This window comes from Varanus komodoensis, unplaced genomic scaffold, assembly GCF_004798865.1.
Source record: "Varanus komodoensis strain SLA01 unplaced genomic scaffold, ASM479886v1 scaffold74, whole genome shotgun sequence".
NCBI classification, from domain to species: Eukaryota; Metazoa; Chordata; class Lepidosauria; order Squamata; family Varanidae; genus Varanus; species Varanus komodoensis.
Window position 1 is genome coordinate 2,042,426 of NW_025336401.1, and position 15,914 is coordinate 2,058,339.

General features: G+C 54.2%; 1 protein-coding gene across 4 annotated transcripts in view; it reads left to right on the plus strand.

Moving 5' to 3' along the window:
- DOCK11 (dedicator of cytokinesis 11) overlaps positions 1–15,914 on the plus strand; it is a 71,703-nt gene that overhangs the window by 23,749 nt on the left and 32,040 nt on the right. For 3 of the 4 annotated variants that reach the window (XM_044452651.1, XM_044452653.1, XM_044452654.1), the window contains 14 exons: positions 1,364–1,429; positions 2,385–2,477; positions 3,465–3,588; positions 3,783–3,904; positions 4,501–4,587; positions 5,160–5,249; positions 6,199–6,317; positions 6,417–6,486; positions 6,913–7,038; positions 7,247–7,318; positions 8,125–8,271; positions 9,497–9,580; positions 9,673–9,784; positions 13,624–13,802. In XM_044452651.1, coding sequence (XP_044308586.1) covers positions 1,364–1,429; positions 2,385–2,477; positions 3,465–3,588; positions 3,783–3,904; positions 4,501–4,587; positions 5,160–5,249; positions 6,199–6,317; positions 6,417–6,486; positions 6,913–7,038; positions 7,247–7,318; positions 8,125–8,271; positions 9,497–9,580; positions 9,673–9,784; positions 13,624–13,802 — 1,491 coding nt within the window. The remainder of the gene's footprint in view (positions 1–1,363; positions 1,430–2,384; positions 2,478–3,464; positions 3,589–3,782; positions 3,905–4,500; positions 4,588–5,159; positions 5,250–6,198; positions 6,318–6,416; positions 6,487–6,912; positions 7,039–7,246; positions 7,319–8,124; positions 8,272–9,496; positions 9,581–9,672; positions 9,785–13,623; positions 13,803–15,914) is intronic. The other variant, XM_044452652.1, reaches the window with a different exon arrangement.

Below are 15,914 nucleotides of genomic sequence, written 5' to 3' on the forward strand. Positions count from 1 at the left end.
CATTCTCGTGACACAGGCAGATGTGTGTTTGGTGCTGAGTTGAACCTCCGCGCACCTCATTTGTCCTCCCCAAAAGGCTCCATCGCTGAAACGGATCGTGTGTGGAGGGAGTCACAGGGGCCACCTTCGCCCATGACTGGCCCTTGTGTGCGAGCGCGCTCTTCAGGAGTGACGGATGAGCCTGCCGGAAGCCCCGCTGGGGTGGCCAGGAGCCCTGTGGGCAACCCCTTGGCTGCCCTGGCCGCAGTGGAAAGGATCCAGCCCTGAGGCTACGCTCTGTGCAGTGGTGCCTCGGCTCACGAACTTAATGCATTCCACGATTCTGGTCGCAACCCGAATTGGTCGCGAGCCAAGTCAAATGTCCCCATAAGGTTCAATGTAAATAAGGTTAATCCATTCTTTACCATAGTTTTGTTATACATAAAGGACAGCATATAAAAGTTATAAATAAATAAATGCATTTTTTAAACCACAAAAATGTGAGCCAGTTCCCCGGGGTGCGAGCCAAGCCGCGGCCGCCTCGCCGAACCTGGGGGTGGACGGGCTCCCACGCCTCCATGGCGGCCTTCTCAGGGCAAGCTGCCAAGCGGCCGCCATGCTTCTTCCCCCCCGTGGCAGGGAGAGGGGGGAGGCTCCCCACTCAGCCAGCCGCGGGCCGGACCCTCGCCTTCCCCCCACGCCCGCCTCTCCGGCCTCCCACTCCCAGAGCCGGCCGGTGCCTGCGAGGGGGCCTGCCTGCCTGCCTGCCTTCCTCCGGCTCGGAAGGCCTCAGCGGAGGCGAGTGCGCCTCATGGCGGCCCCTCCTGGTGGGTGGGGAGGAGTTTGGCGTTGTTCGTGGTCATCACCCGATGTGGAGTTGGCGAACGGAGGCAATTTTTTTTCGAAATTTTTGTTTGTGAACCAATTTGGTCGTGAACTGAGGCGACTGTGAACCACAGTACCACTGTGCTCCTCTTGGCAAGGCCCTGAACCCTTTGCTCATGAAACTGCCTGTGAATCCCCATATTTATTTTGCTGCCATGTTATTAGGACTCCTGAACAAAAATGTATTTGTTTTGAGAAAGGACATCCTGCCCTTCCAGCCACAACAGTTATAATGATCCAACAACTTTCTCAGAAATATAAACAATAATGATTCCAAAAACCTGAAAAACTAGAGTCAGGAGCAGTGAATGAAAACCTTGGAAAGACAACAAAAGGCCTGCCTTTTAAAAGTTGCAGGGACACCGCCAGGCACAAGGTGGACCACTGGGCCTTGTCGGTGGGCACCCGGGTTCCAGTTCGGGTGAGGTTGAGAAACCACTGAGCTGGAGGGCATTATTTCTGAGTCCCTCCCCTTTCCCTCCTCCTGTTGCAATTCCAGGCAAGGAACATCGCTGTCCGTGTGGAATTCAGAGACTCCGACGAAGGGGGCCATGCAGCTTTGAAGGTGACTTCCCCGGCAGTGCCAAACCTGGGCTGTGGGTGGAGCCGTCGGGGTGGCAGGCGGCTTTCCTTGGGAAGGGGACATCCGCCGGGGCTGGCTGGTCCCGGGAGTAGCAGTACCAACCAGGACGGGTCTCTAGGGGCCAGCCCCTAAGGAGCAGCTGGGCATGCCACAGTTTGAAAGTACGCATGTCAGACCTGGCCGGAGACGGCTGCCAAGAGGTCCTTTCCAGAAGGCAAGGAAGTCCACAGATGGCCACCGGTGGCTTCTTCTGAAACCCGAAGATGGCGGACCTTCTTGGGATCTGGGCCTCTAAGGGAGAACATACCACGGCTGCGGCCTCTGAGAAGAGGGGCGCTTGCCAATGATCTGCCCGCTCCCTCTTGGCCAGGGCAGGGACACAAGCCGTCCGGTAGCTGAAGGTCTTTGGCTCGGCGGCATTATGGAGGGCCTTGGTGGAGGTCAAACCATTGGTCCAGCCAGCCCAGTCGTGCCTGCTCTGATTAGCAGCTGCTTTTCAAGTTCTCAAGTACACTCAGGCGCTAGATCCCACTTGAAAGCTTGGCTCTGTTCGTTCGTGTTCCCAGATGTGACCCAGAGGTTCTTTCCTAAGCGTTTTCCCAAAGGAAAAAAAATCTGATCAAAAATCCCATTTCCTGATCAAAAATGCACTCTCCCCCCCCCCGTTGGCAAAAGTCTGAAAATGCACATACGAGAGGGAAATGTATGAGGGTGAGTTTGTGTGCGCACAGAAGTGCAAGTCTGCAGACGTGCGCATTTGCACAAATGCACTCTTTTGCACATGAACTTAAAGTCTGGGAAAGGCTAAACATTTCGTGAGAGGCGTATTCCGGCTTGCAGTCCTGCTTCGGGTTGCTTGTGACATGTTCACGCACACACCCTTTTGGGGTCATGGGAATGTTCACTCTGCTAACCTACCCATGTTAATGTCTCACAGTGCTTCTACGGTAAACCCGGAGGGCCCCTCTTGACTTCGAGTGCCTACGCTTGCGTGTTGCATCACCATCAGAGCCCCGAGTTCTATGACGAGGTAAAAAGACAGGTGTACCCTCTGCCTTCAGGCTGGAGCCAGGCGCGCCGCTCCTCTTGCTTGCCACGGATCTGCGGGCTTGCCAGGCCAGGGACAGCGGGGCCGTTTGTGCGAGCGTTCAACTTGCCAAGCAAGTCGGCTGCATTTCGCTTCGTATGGTTGCACAGCTGAAAGCTTGGGAGCAAGCAGCAGGGGGAAAAGAGCGGAATCAAAGGGGGGAACCGGGCATTTGGATGGCAGAGCTGGGGCGCAGAAATGACAGGCAAGGGTGTCTGTCCTGTTGCCTCAGCAAGAGCCGAGAGGAGGGCCAGCAACCTCGGCAAGTCTCCAAAGCTGAGGCCAAGGTCATTGGGCAGGGAGCCAGTCTGGGGATTTAAGGAGGGCTGCTGTGCATTCTGCTGTTTAACCCGTTGCAATAGCCTCGTGGCTCTCTGGGCGGTTTACACGATAAAACCATAGCAAACCTGAAACGACATGAATAAAACGGTTACAACATCAGAACAAATAAATAATAAAACAATGTAACTGCCCCATCACAGCAGAGGCACCAGGTAATAATTAACATAACTGATGGGGAAAAAATCTTTAAAATCACAATTTAAAGTACAAAATTTACCAATTAAAATGCCAGCAGAATTAATAATTTTCATCCTAAATCAACAATTTAAGTGCTCTGTAAATAAGAATGCCATGACCTGGCACTGGAATGTATGTAAGGAAGGCGCTAGGCAGACATCCCTGGGAAGCCGGTTCCATAAATGGGGTACCACCACTGAGAAGGCCCTGCCTCCTGGCTTCCTTTAAAGATGGTCCCTGAAGCAGGGCCTCTGCCGACAGCCTCAGGGTCTGGGAAGTCTCCTACGATGGAGACGCTCTTTCAGATATCGGTGCTTCCATGCCCGTGTTTGGAGAAATACAACTGCCCTTCCTTAGGAGTAGCCATTTAGCAAGCCTCAACCGCATCTCCTTGCTTGGTTCTTCTTTGAGATCAAGATCGAGCTTCCAATCCACCTGCACCCGAAGCACCACTTGCTTTTCACCTTCTACCACATCAGCTGTGAGATCAGCCCGAAGGGGACAGCGAAGAAGCTGGACGCAGTGGAGACAACAGGTACGCCCCAGTGGGACTTGGGACACTCGGCTCTCCTCCAGCTACCTGTTGCAGGTAGGGTCAGGGAAAGAGGTGTGCGGTGGCAGCCGGGTCTTTCCGTACCTGCTCAGGTCCCCAAAGAAGAGGGACTCGGGGTTCTGCCCACAGCCCGGGGAGGTCGCCCATCCTCTCTTCTGTCCTCCCCGTCTCCACAGTTGGCTTTACCTGGCTGCCGCTGCTGAAGGATGGGCGGATCATCACCTCTGAACAGCACCTGCCCGTTTCAGCCAATCTGCCTGCTGGGTACCTGAGCGTGGGAGACACTGAAGCACGACGGGTAAAGTAACTGAGCTATTAGTTGGCAGCCGGAGCGGACGGAGGTCGGTGTGCAGCGTTTCATTGTGCGTTTCTTCCCAGCCGCGTGTTTTCATGACTCACTGAGTGTACTGAGACAAGCTCAGAATCTGTGTAACGTGCAGCTCCTTTGCTAAGAATGGCACTAATCCTTTAAAAACAAAATCCACGGCCTTGCCTTTTTCTCATTTGCACGCCTGCTGGAGCGCCCAGAACACTGCTAAGGGCCAGGTTGGAACGGGGGAGCACTGGATTCTCGCCCCGCCAAAGGGCTTTCCATAAGCATCAGGCTGCTGGAAACAGTAGACTGGGTCTAGCAAGCCTGGGCTGACAAAAGCCTGCTTCCAGCCCCTTCAGGTTAGACAGGGATTTTCCAAACCTCCCCACTGTAAGTTGTGCGGTTCCATCACTTTCCTTCCCTGCAAGAGACTCATGTTTCTCCTGCCCGTCTGTGCACATGCGGATCTCCTGCGTCCGCCTGCTCTGCGCGCGATCTCTTTCACCTTGCCCTGTAGCTCGGAGCTGTTTAGCCACAGTACAAACTTCAGAAGCAGCCAAGTCCATCCTTTTGTTTCACAGCAGCCAAATGTCGACATTAAATGGGTTGATGGAGCAAAAGCCCTCTTCAAGATCCAGATCCACTTGGAATCAACTATTTACACCCAAGTAAGTGGAACTCAGCCACCCGTTGAGAGCCCTGGCTCCTTAACAGAGAAAGAGAATGATATTTAACCGTTGAATGAGTAAAATGCAAAACAAAGCTTCGGGTGAGCATTTTGCAATAGACCCTCTGGAACGATCCCTGCAGGGCATTTCCTCTGGCACCGGCTCTCTCTGGGGCTCCTCGGCCGTAGTGCCGGATCGCAGCGCACGTCACAAGAACAAGGGAAGGCCCATGCCCCGGTCTCCTTCCCTCTTGCACGCCAGATGAGAAGCTTCTGGTTTTCGGTCCTCCCTCTTTGGCAAAGAATATGCTGGGGACCAGAACCGTCCACATGACCGGCAAGGCCGACTTCAGAGCTAACCCCTGGGGAGCTAGCTGGGCAAACCTCCACAGCATTGGTTCTTCTCTATGGATTGCTCATTCCATAAGTGACTACCAGGAGGGCCACTTTTTAAAGAACCAGCTCTAAGTATCTAGGGAGGGTGGTATACAAAGGGCTGCTTTGGAAAAACGTCTGGGATCCATCGTTTATGCTGGAGGAGACGCGTGAACAGCCCTTCTCTGTTTGTTTCAGGATCTTCACCTTCACAAATTTTTCCAGCATTGCCAAATGACCCAGGCAGGTGGCAAAGAGGCCCCGGGAGAGCTGGTTAAACATCTGAAGGTAAGCCGTGAGTGTTGGGCGACCTTTTCCATAGCAGCCCATCTGCAAGTGCCAAGCCAGAGCAGTGTTGGCGGGTGAAGGGTCTTTCCTCCATCAGAGGCCAGTCAGGTTGAGGCCCACAAGGAGGAGTTTTGGCACGGAGTGTCCAGCATTTAGAACAGTCTCCCACGAGGAAGTTTCTGGAAGGCAAAGACAGTTTTATTGAAATGAGCGAGGCACGGGATGTTCGGCTTCTTGACTCTTTGGCTGTGGCCTTCCATCACCGTGTACTTTGCCGGTAATAATATTTGTCACCGTTCTTCATTTCCTCGTTTTGCCGTCGCAAAGGGTTTCTTGGGTGGAGCGGTGCGTCCTTGCACGACGTGCTTCTGCCGTGGTGCAGCCCCCCACACCCCAAGGAGGGTGGGATCTTTCCCCTTCTGGGGGCTTCCCTCTTGCAGCAGGAGGAGGGAGGTGTGCAGCTGAGCCCGGCTTCCTAGGAATTTCCCTTGGCCTCAGTCTGCACGAACAGCAAGGCCATATGGGGAAGATTCCCACAGCGGCTGGAGGGAGGGCAGAAATCCACCCCAGGGACACATGGAAATAGTGGAAATTACTCAGTGCATTTTAAAAACAAAGTAACTGCAAAGGGCACCGCCTGGATTCCCCCGGGCACACACTCCAACTTCCAGGAGCCCATGTTTCATGGCCTTTGTCTGTAAAGCTGCTGGATGGATGGACAGGTGGACGGACGCAGACCAATTTGATAATGAGCCCTGTGAATTGTCCTTGGAAATGGACCAGTGGGGTTACTTGTTCCCGAAAGCATGTCCCCAACAGGACCTGGGTGACTGCGTTTGAACCCTGGTCCCCTTCTGCCCCAAAGCGCAGAAGGCCTCTCGTGGTCCTAGTCCTGTGCGGCGAGGCGTTCATCCCCCTAACCCGTCGCTGTTCTGCATGTTCGTTCCAGTGCTTGCACGCCATGGAGATCCAGGTCATGATACAGTTTCTGCCTGTGGTTCTCGTGCAGCTGTGCCGAGTGCTCACCACCCGGACGCAGGAGGAGGACGTCGCGGTCAACTGCACCATGTAAGCCCCGGCCAGGGCCCGGCGGCTCGGGCGAGGCCGACGCAGCCTGGAGAGCACTTTCCCGGCTTGCCTCATGCCCCTTCTCTCCCGCCTTCACAGGGTCCTCCTCCACATTGTCTCCCGCTGCCACGAGGAAGGCCTCGACCACTACCTGCGGGCATTCATCAAGGTGAGCCCTCTTTCTCACCAGGCACTGGGCTGAGGGCACAGCTAAGGTGGGGTCTCGGAGTCCTGCGGCCCAGAGGCCACCCGGACTTGGACGTGGCCCCTGGGTCAAGAGGAAGAAGCGTCTTCGTGTCCCTACGCGATGTTGCTCTCAGTGAGTGGGCACCCTCCAGCTCGAGTCGCGGGCCATCCCTGGGCCTGCCGCCTGTCTCCAGCTTCGCAGTCAGTTCTGTGTTGCCCTCGTTGTAACGCCTCTGGAACACGGGAGGGTTTCTCAGGTGTGGCGCGTGTGTGCGTAGCATGGTGGTTGCGTGCCTCGCAGCTGGTGAGGTCCAGATGGTGATCCAGAGATCCAGTTAAGGCCAGGAAGTCCGGGGCCTTTTGGGGAGCCGCCGGTGACGCCTCCAACGAAGCCTCACCTTTCTTGCAGTACTGCTTCCGCCCGGAGAAACCTGGGGTCCCACAGGCCAAGATGACGCATGAGACCTTGGCCGTCGCGATGGCCACAATTCTCAAGCAGTCGGCAGACTTTCTGGCCATCAACAAAATGCTGAAGGTGAGACAAGGGGAGGGGGTCTTTTTCGCTCCCCCACCCACCCCCATCCCTAAAGCCAGCCCGGCAACAGAGGCCTTGGAGGACCTCGCCCCTCAGCTCTGTTGACCAAGCCGAAACCTTCCCAGCTCGGCTCTCCGTCCGTGAATGGGAGGTGGCGCTGCTTTGCTGCTCCGGTGCCCACTGCCCTCTTTCTGCGTGTTCGTTCCAGTATTCATGGTTCTTCTTCGAGGCCCTGGCCAAGTCGATGGCAATGTACCTTCTGGAGGAGAACAAAATTAAGGTAAGGGGCTGGCTGGATGCTCCCACAGGCCGTGCACTGTGACCCCTGCCCCTCTCCACCCCACCTCCCAAGCTCCAGACCAGACACAGGGGGACTTTGCCCCGTTGCTTCCCGGGCCGCAGGTGTTTCCTCAGCGGGCCAGCATTTTATTTATTTATTTATTTTTCGGTTTATATCCTGCCTTTTTCCTACAAAGGGCTCAAGGCAGCTTGCATCATTCTCCTCCTCCACCTTATCCCCACAACAACAACCCTGTGAGGTAGGTTGGGCTGAGAGTCTGTGACTGGCCCAAAGTCACCCAGTTGGCTCCATGGCCAAGCGGGGACTCGAACCCGGACCCTCTGAGTCCCAGTCCCACACTCTTAACCACTACGCCACACTTCCGAAATGGCGGTGCCTCAGGTGTGTTGGGCAGACACTCATTTCAATGGCCTGGGTGTTCCTGTCCAGCCCTTCTGGAGGACACCTGGTGGAGAACGCCCACATCACTTTGATCGATTGGTGAAAAAGATCAAAGGTGCAAAGGTCTCTGGGTTTCAGGCGGAAGCCTTTCCTAGCCCTCCCTGGAAAACCAGGGATCAATCCTGTAACCATGAGACTCTTCCCAGTGTGCTGCATTCAGTTATGTTGCTATGTTGCTAATGTGATTGTTTGATTGTACCTTGCCCTGAAATCTGAGGCAGTATGAAGCATGTTCTCAGCCTATCGGGAACCATCTTTTTGTGGGTTTCCCGTGAAGAGGCAGCTCCAGTGATGCTCTGCGGATTCGGGGCACAGCTCTTGCTCATCGCACTTTGTCCCTTTAGCTCCCCAGGGCTCAGCGGTTTCCAGAGTCCTACAACCACGCCTTGCATTCCCTGCTCCTCGCCATCATCCCACATGTGAACATCCGCTACAGCGAAATCCCAGAGGAGTCCAGAAATGTCAATTTCAGCTTGGCCAACTTCCTGAAGGCCAGTGGTGCTTCTTCTCCTCTTTCCCCCATATTTAATTTATTTTAAGATGACGAACGAGGACTGGGAAGAGGGTGTCTGGCCAAGCAGGCCAGGGTGTGACAGAATTTGGGATGGTTCTGGTACAGTTCTGGTAGGCCCCATGGGCCTTGCAGCTGTGAAAGGGGCCACCAAAAGCATTAGGGAGTTAGCGCGGGTTCCCCAGGAGGAAGAATTAAAGGGCTTGGGGTGTGATTTGAAGTTCATGAAAAGGGAACTGAGGTGGGTTGTCACAAGGGTTAATAAAATGGTGCCTGCTGCGGGGAGTGTTTTCTCCCATTCTCATAACCTGGAGCCCAGTGGCATCATTGCCTGAAGCTGGATGATGGAAGTTCCAAAAAGATATGGAAAATGTCAGACTTTTCCACACAGTGCATATTTAACCTAAGGAATTTCTCTTGCACAGCATGTGAAAATGGCCCATTTGGAAGCCTCTGAGAAGCTTCAGTTTGTCAGTGTAAACACAGCATCCAGGGTTTGTCCTTGGAAGACCCATGTGAAGGAAAGGGACTTAAGTAATCCAGGGCTAACTTGAATCCCATTCATTTCAATGGTTCTCCCTGATGTGGGACTAATGTTGGGTACTGCCCGTCATGTCTGTCTCACCCACCTTAAGGCTCATTCATGTTGGCTTGCAATCAAAAACACGTAAAAACCAACCCTTGAGCTAATAAAGCTGGCACCTGCAGGGGCCGTCAGAGCAGTGGGTGGAAACCCCGATGGAATTTTAAGAGCCTTCAGGGTTTGGGTTGAGTGACTGCAAATGGGACAGCCAAGCAGCTTTCCAGGTGAGGGGCTTCCACCAGTGCGCAACCCCCACTGAAAGGACACTGTCCTGGTACCTGCTGGGCTTTGGGTCATTCGTTCCGCAGGCTGGAGAGCCAAATCTGATGCAGTTCCTAAGAATGGCTGCAGGGGTGCTGAGCTCTCCTGGTCTCCCCTTGGCCGGGATGGCGCTGTGGAGCAGCAGGGGTGGGCCGCCCGCGTACTCCGCCCTTGGCCTGGCCCAGTGGATCACAGGTCAGCTGTCCGCAGCCCGCAGCTCAGATCCCTGCACTGAGCCGGCCTTCCCTTCAGAAGTGCTTCAGACAGAACTCCCCGCACACCCAAGACTGCCACAGTCCAGGCTGGACCTGCCGTTCCTCAGAGAGTGATGGGACATGCTCATTTTGTATGCCTTCCACAGCGGTGCTTGACCTTTATGGACCGAGGATTTATCTTCAGGCTGATAAACGACTACGTTTCTGCGTTCAGCCCCAAAGACCCCAAGGTAATCCTCGGGCATGCGGGGGCCTTCGCGGCACTGTCCCCTTCCGGATCGCTGTAACACTGCCTGTGTGTTCTGTCTTCCCCCCAATCCAGACCTTGGTGGAGTACAAGTTTGAGTTTCTGCAGACCATTTGCAGCCACGAGCATTACATCCCGCTGAATTTGCCAATGACATTTTCCAAACCTAAACTTCAGAGGCTTCAAGGTATGTCCCCTGTTTAGAGGAGCAATGTATATTTTGTTGTTTTTAACTCATCCTGAGTTTCACGTCTTCTGCTGATTCCAAAGAGCTCAAGTTCGGGTACATCCTTGGAAGCTTTCCAAGGAGTAGAGGAAAAGCAACAAGGACTTTTGTGGAATCTTCAAAGACCAGGGCCTGGTTCACACATGATGCCAAGCCATGCTGTGGTTTGTTGAAATCTGACTTCTTGCTGAGTCCAAACCCATCCCTGTAATACAACTATGGTTTGTTGACCAGCTACGAGCCACAGATAGAAGCCCTGGTTTGTTGTTGGCTCACCAAGTCTGGATATCTTACTCAATGGCTTGTTGTGATGTCTGAACCCAAAAACTTGGCTTATCTCTAATTTTGCCTGCCTCAATGCCTTGGCATGCAGTGAGATCAGTGTGAAAATGAAATGGGTCTGAACAGAAACTAATCAAGAACAGGGCTAAGCTTTGAGTGTCTTCAACAAGACAATTCATGCCTAAAGCAACATCTGGTATTTGTCACATGCATGGCCCAGACTTTGGTGGAGGAGGGTTCACTTTTGTCAGAGACAAAGCATAGATATCACACAAATATGTATTATATTAAACAGCCCCTACCCAAATGTGGATTCCATTTTTAAATGCCACTAGAAATCTTTTTAGTGCCCACCACTTTGGTGGGCAGGTAACAGCGTTCCATGCACCTCGGTGTTTAGTCATGCCGGCCACACGACCACGGGGACTGTCTGGGGACAAACGCTGGCTCCCTCGGCCAGGAAACGGGGATGAGCACCGCCCCCTGGAGTCAGGCATGACTGGACTTCCCGTCAAGGGGAAATCTTTACCTTTACCTTTAGAAATCTTTCCTTGCTGCTCTGCTTAATTTGTTGAATTTCAGAAAAAAGGGCATAAGGCGTTCCTTATAAAATTAAGAATGTGTATAGCTATGCCCTGCTTACTGCAAAAGTAGCACTTCCAGTACCTAAGCATGAAGCCTTGCTTATTTTTCACCAAAAACCCAGACCAGCTGAAACCTTCTGCATCGAGGTGTCGTATGAACATCATGCAAAGGTCCAAAGATGAGGTTTCCATTTTGGGGAGCTTATTTGTACACTGTGAATTGTAAAGTATTCTGTGTCCACCTGCCCTTGCATGGTACACACGCCACCTTGACTTTGGCCAGTAGTACCTGTCTGACCAGCTGAACAAAAAGCGGAGCCCCCACCGGGGCCTTGGAAGAGCTCTCCGAGGTGGTAGCAGGACTCCGCCTTTGGAGGGACCCCCTCTGTCCCCTCGGCCTGCACAATTCTTGGCCCACCAGCCCAGGCCCCAAAGATGGAGGAGCATTGTCAGGATGGTGTTCCAGGGGGCGGGAAAAGGAGGGCAAAGCACCAACAGCTTCCACCAGATCCAGCTGGTGCCTCCATCCCTTCTCCCTGCAAGGTGAGGGGGAATATCCAGGCTATCACATTTGGCTCTCTGAAAGTTCTTGGGAGGCAGGAGAGTGCGGAGGCAGTTCTTGCCTCCGTACTCTTCCTGATCTCTACATTCTGGTCTTGAGGTCAGAAAGCTACTGGCAGCTGCATAGGGTTGTGTCCTTAACCTGGCCAAATAGATGGCCAGGTGATAAGCCTAGCTAAAACCTTCCTTTTGTTTCCTTTTTGCAAATTAATTAGATTTCATTTCCGTGGCTCGGGCATCATTCACTTCAGTAGGTAGGTCTGCAAACAGAAGCAGGTGATGCTCTTCACGCCGAATCAGTTGCAACTTCAAATCTGCTAATTTTTGCAGCTAGTCAGTGCTCAGCAAACGTCATGTGCCGATGCTTCTTGAACTGATCAACTCGCTTTTAGCACCTCCCTAAGTTTTCTTTTTAAATTGTGCAGGGCTTGCTTTTTAAACTAACCCATTTTAGTAGCTGCTTTCTGCTTGTGCTGAATCAAAGGCAGGCTGAGCTCAAAAGTTCTGGGAAAGGAAGAGGCATCTCTGAGTCCCAAATTCCTTGCTAAAGCTGCAAGAGACCGGTCCTGTGAGGGTACTTCTCCTAGGCAACCCTGATTTGACTCGTGCAAAGTATAACACAGCACTGGTAGCCAGCTTCTTTCCTGGGCCCGGTCTGGTGTTTTGAGCCGTTGCCACAAGCCCATGAGGCAGTCGCTCGGGTCTGTTATCCTCAAATTCATACTTGGACCAAAAAAGCCCCGCATAAAACTAATCGGACACGGGGCTGCATGCTCTGCGTGGGCATTGGCCCAGAACAAAGGAAGCATTCAGGAAAAGAAAATGAGCTGAACAGCACTGCAGGCAGGCCGGATTGGATTCATTCTGCATCGATCAAGCCTGGGGAGCCAGATACAACCATTTGATGGTTTCCCAGTTTCGCATGTTTTCCCCTATTCTTAAAAAGGGTCGAAATGCCTCTCTTCAATTACCTGAGCCAGGGCACTGATTTATTGCTCATATATTTATTTTCTGTGCCCCTGGACAGTCATCTGAAGGGGATGATGTAACTTCGTGTCCTGCAATAGCAGTGGGTTATACCCAATGACCAGCTGGTCCTTTCCAACTCCATGAGTCTATGATTCTATAATTGCATGGATTTTAAACTGAAACATGCAGGCATTTGGGGCCCCTTTCCCTTGGGACCCTCCAGCATTGGAAGGCAGGCCCCAAGAGCTTTGGGGAAATTGAATTTGGCTCTCCCACCCTGATGCAGGCCAAGGCTTCAAAGAGAACACATGCATTTTGGCCTCGTAAGGAAGTGCAGAATGGCCACGGTGATGGGAACTCTGTGGCACAGTCCAGATCCCCCGCTTGACTTGCAGAAGGGTCAGTCCCCGGTCGAAATGGCCAAGGTGCCCGTTGTGGGGAAGCTCTGTGCCCAGGACCAACCCAGAGGCGACACGGAGCCGGTGGCCCGACCCCGTTTATGGCAGCTCCATCGCTCCATTACGAGCTGTAGGAGAAGGCCAGGCCCTTCGCCCCAGAGCTGAGCACTGTTTTGCGTGCAGAGAGTCGCAGATCGGGGTGAGCCGATGCATCGAGCTCAGTTTTGCACAGCTTCTCCCTTTTGCATGGCTAGGTTCATTCCATACCATTTCCGCCCTGGAGGCAGGTTTTCTTGTGCACATGTCCAGGCCCATTTTTCAAAATTGATGCCTTTTTGCAAGCAACTTGCATGGTTCATTTCTCCAAGTAGGCACTCTTTACGTGCCTTTTCAAAACTACATGTTTTGGTATGTGTTGTCTTTTTTGAAAACATTGCAAACTTGAGAAAAGTCCAGATTTCAGCAGCCAATTGCACTTTGGTTCAGATTCAAGGATGTGCGAATTTGGTAAGTTTGCCTCGAAATGTGAACTGAATGAATTGCTCACCCTCTGTGGAGTGCAGGGAGACATACAGAACCCTCTCCCACCTTGTGAGGTATATTAGGCTGGGAATTAGGGACTGGCCCGAAGGGACTTGAATCCACGTCTCCCCGGCCTCAGTCCAGTAATGCAACTACAACCACATTGGCTGGCTGTGACCACTAGGAAACTCAGCCAATCCCTGCAAGAGAGTTCCTCACCTCCGCAAAATCCCCCCGCGATGCATCCAGACGAGACTTGTGGTCCCTGGGCACTCCAGATGTTGCTCCCGATCTCCCCGTCCATCTTTTCCCAACACAACTGTCACCGTTTTTCTGAAGGCCGAAAATCTGCTGGGCAAGGGGCAAATGCTTCGTTAGACAAAGCCCGGTGCTTGCTCGGCCAGTGCCCTCGGTCTGGAAGCACCCCGGTGCGTTGCAGTGCCGGAGCTGGGAACAAAGGCCCTTGTTCTGCTCTCCATGGCAGATGTAAACCTCGAGTACAGCTTATCCGACGAGTACTGCCGCCACCATTTCTTGGTGGGTCTGCTGCTCCGAGAGACGTCCGTCGCTTTGCACGACAACTACGACATCCGATATGCAGCCATCGGCATCCTGAAAAGCCTCCTGATTAAGCACGCCTTTGACAACCGGTACCAGCATAAGGTAGGGGAGCCTGAGGTGCAGCAACATTGCTCGCTGCTTTATTTGCCCCCGCAGCCGTGCCGTGGCCTCTTTCCATGCTGAACCTCCTCCAGGCATGTGGGGGAGAGCAGGAAAGGGCGGGAGGATGTTACAGGCAGCCCTGCCCTGCTTCTGCATCCACCAGCAGCCCTCCAGGTGCCCTTTACCTGCCCGGAGGTATCCGCTCTGTTCCCACACTAGAGGTATTCAGGGCGAAACTGGGCAGCCCTCTGAGTGGGATGGTGTGACTTGACATCCTGCCCCGGCAGGGGTTGGACCCGAGGGTCTTCTTGGCCCCTTCCAGCTCTGCTCCTCTTGATGCCAAGTCCTCCCTGGTGGCATCTTTGGGAATGAGCAGGTCACCCCCCGCCACACCTCTTTCGCCCTGGCGATCCTTCGCTCAGAGCTGCTCCTCCCCAGCAGCCCGTCTCTTGCTGGCTTCACGCCTCCCTCTCGCTTCAGGGAGGGGGGCTTTTAATGCCTGCCCAGTGGGCGGCCATTCCCACCCTTCGTGACTGTCCCGCCCAGCAAGAGGTCCCGAGCAGCTTGGCCTCCAGGAACGTCACTGCGGAAAATGGGCCTACATAAGCGGGCCGCCTTGTGGGAGGGCCCGAGCCCCCACCCAAGGGAGAACCCGGTTGCTGCGGCCTGTGTGATTCAGCAGGACCACCCTACTCTCGCAGCCGCAGGCCGCAAACCCCTGCTCCCTGGGAATCCTGGGCTGCTAAAGACCCCTCCCCGCCAGACTGCGCTTGCCCTAGCGAAGCTTTTCCCACAGCTCCATTGTGGGGCCTGGCGGCACGGGGCCGTTTCATCCTCGCCTGGGTGGCATGTGTCCTGGACACTGGCCGGCATCCGAGCTGCTTCCTGCAGTGAGCCCACACGAGAGGGAGGGCACACAGGAAAGGTCTCCTGTGCTTTCCCTCTTGTTGTGAGTGAGGGACGGATCAGTAAACACCCCCCCCCCCCCGCATCTTCCACACTAGAAACGTTGGAGCTGGCCAGCCCGTCCTGCCGAGAAAGGGTTCTGCGGCAGGCAGTCCAGGCAGACCGCTGCTTCGGCCCATCTTGGGCGTAGTCAGCCAGTGTCCAGAGGCCCCTCTTGAGCTCCTCCGCTTGCAGGCGCTTTGTGGTTCCAGAGTCAACAAACGCGGCCTGGAGAGATGGCCGTGAGCCAACAAGCATTCGCTGTCTCCTGGGGGCTTCTTGTCCATCTGCCTTTCCGCACGTACCAAGCCTGGCCTGCTGCACAGAAGCCGGGTTTCTGGGAACCTTGCAGTTCTTTATGCCTTCCCTGAAGAGCAAATTTTGCAGCAGGCTCCAGCCGTTGCAGGGGGAAAATGCCTGCAAGCTCTCCTAGCCAGAGAGACACACGTGTGTTTGCTGATCCTTTCCTGACTTGAGCCCCGCCAGGGACTGCAGCCCTTGGCTACTCTGGCGGGGCCCCAAGGGTTTTGTAGCCTGACAACACCTGGAGGGCCCATGTTCCCCGGCTGTTGCTCGCTCAGCCCACCCTCTAGTCCCCTGCCCTGCCCTCTAGTCCAGGTTACAAACGGCCTGGGCTCATTTCAAAAGCGAATGCAGCATTGCCACAAACGCTGCGTCCTTCCATCAGCTGGCTGGCTCCAGTCCTCCAAGGGTCCCCGAGGCCATGGCCTTTCCTGCCTGCCCACCCAGCGTCCACTGGAGAACCGATCTCCTCACTGGCTGCTCCAGAGCTGGCACTGGCTCCAAACCAGTCCAAATGTGGCTCAGTCGAAGCACGAATGAAGCATGTGTGCATTTATTTCTTGACCGAGCTCGTGAACGTGCGATCAGGATCAGAGCTGCTGTGCAGGAGGGACTTAACCCTTTCCCTCCTGCAGTTTGCAGTTCCGAGGAAAACCTTGCTTCTGGAAGTGATGTTTTGTTGCATGGACATTCTGGGTTAGCCTCCATGGGGGAATTCCTCCTGTTGCAGATCCTGGATGGAGAACACCTGTCCCTGGAACACAGCGAGAAAGGAGCGTGTCATATCCTGGCTGCCCTGTTACCATTTGCCGCCCTCACCCCACCCCACCTCACCCCCCAGTGGTTGCAGGTCAGACATATTGA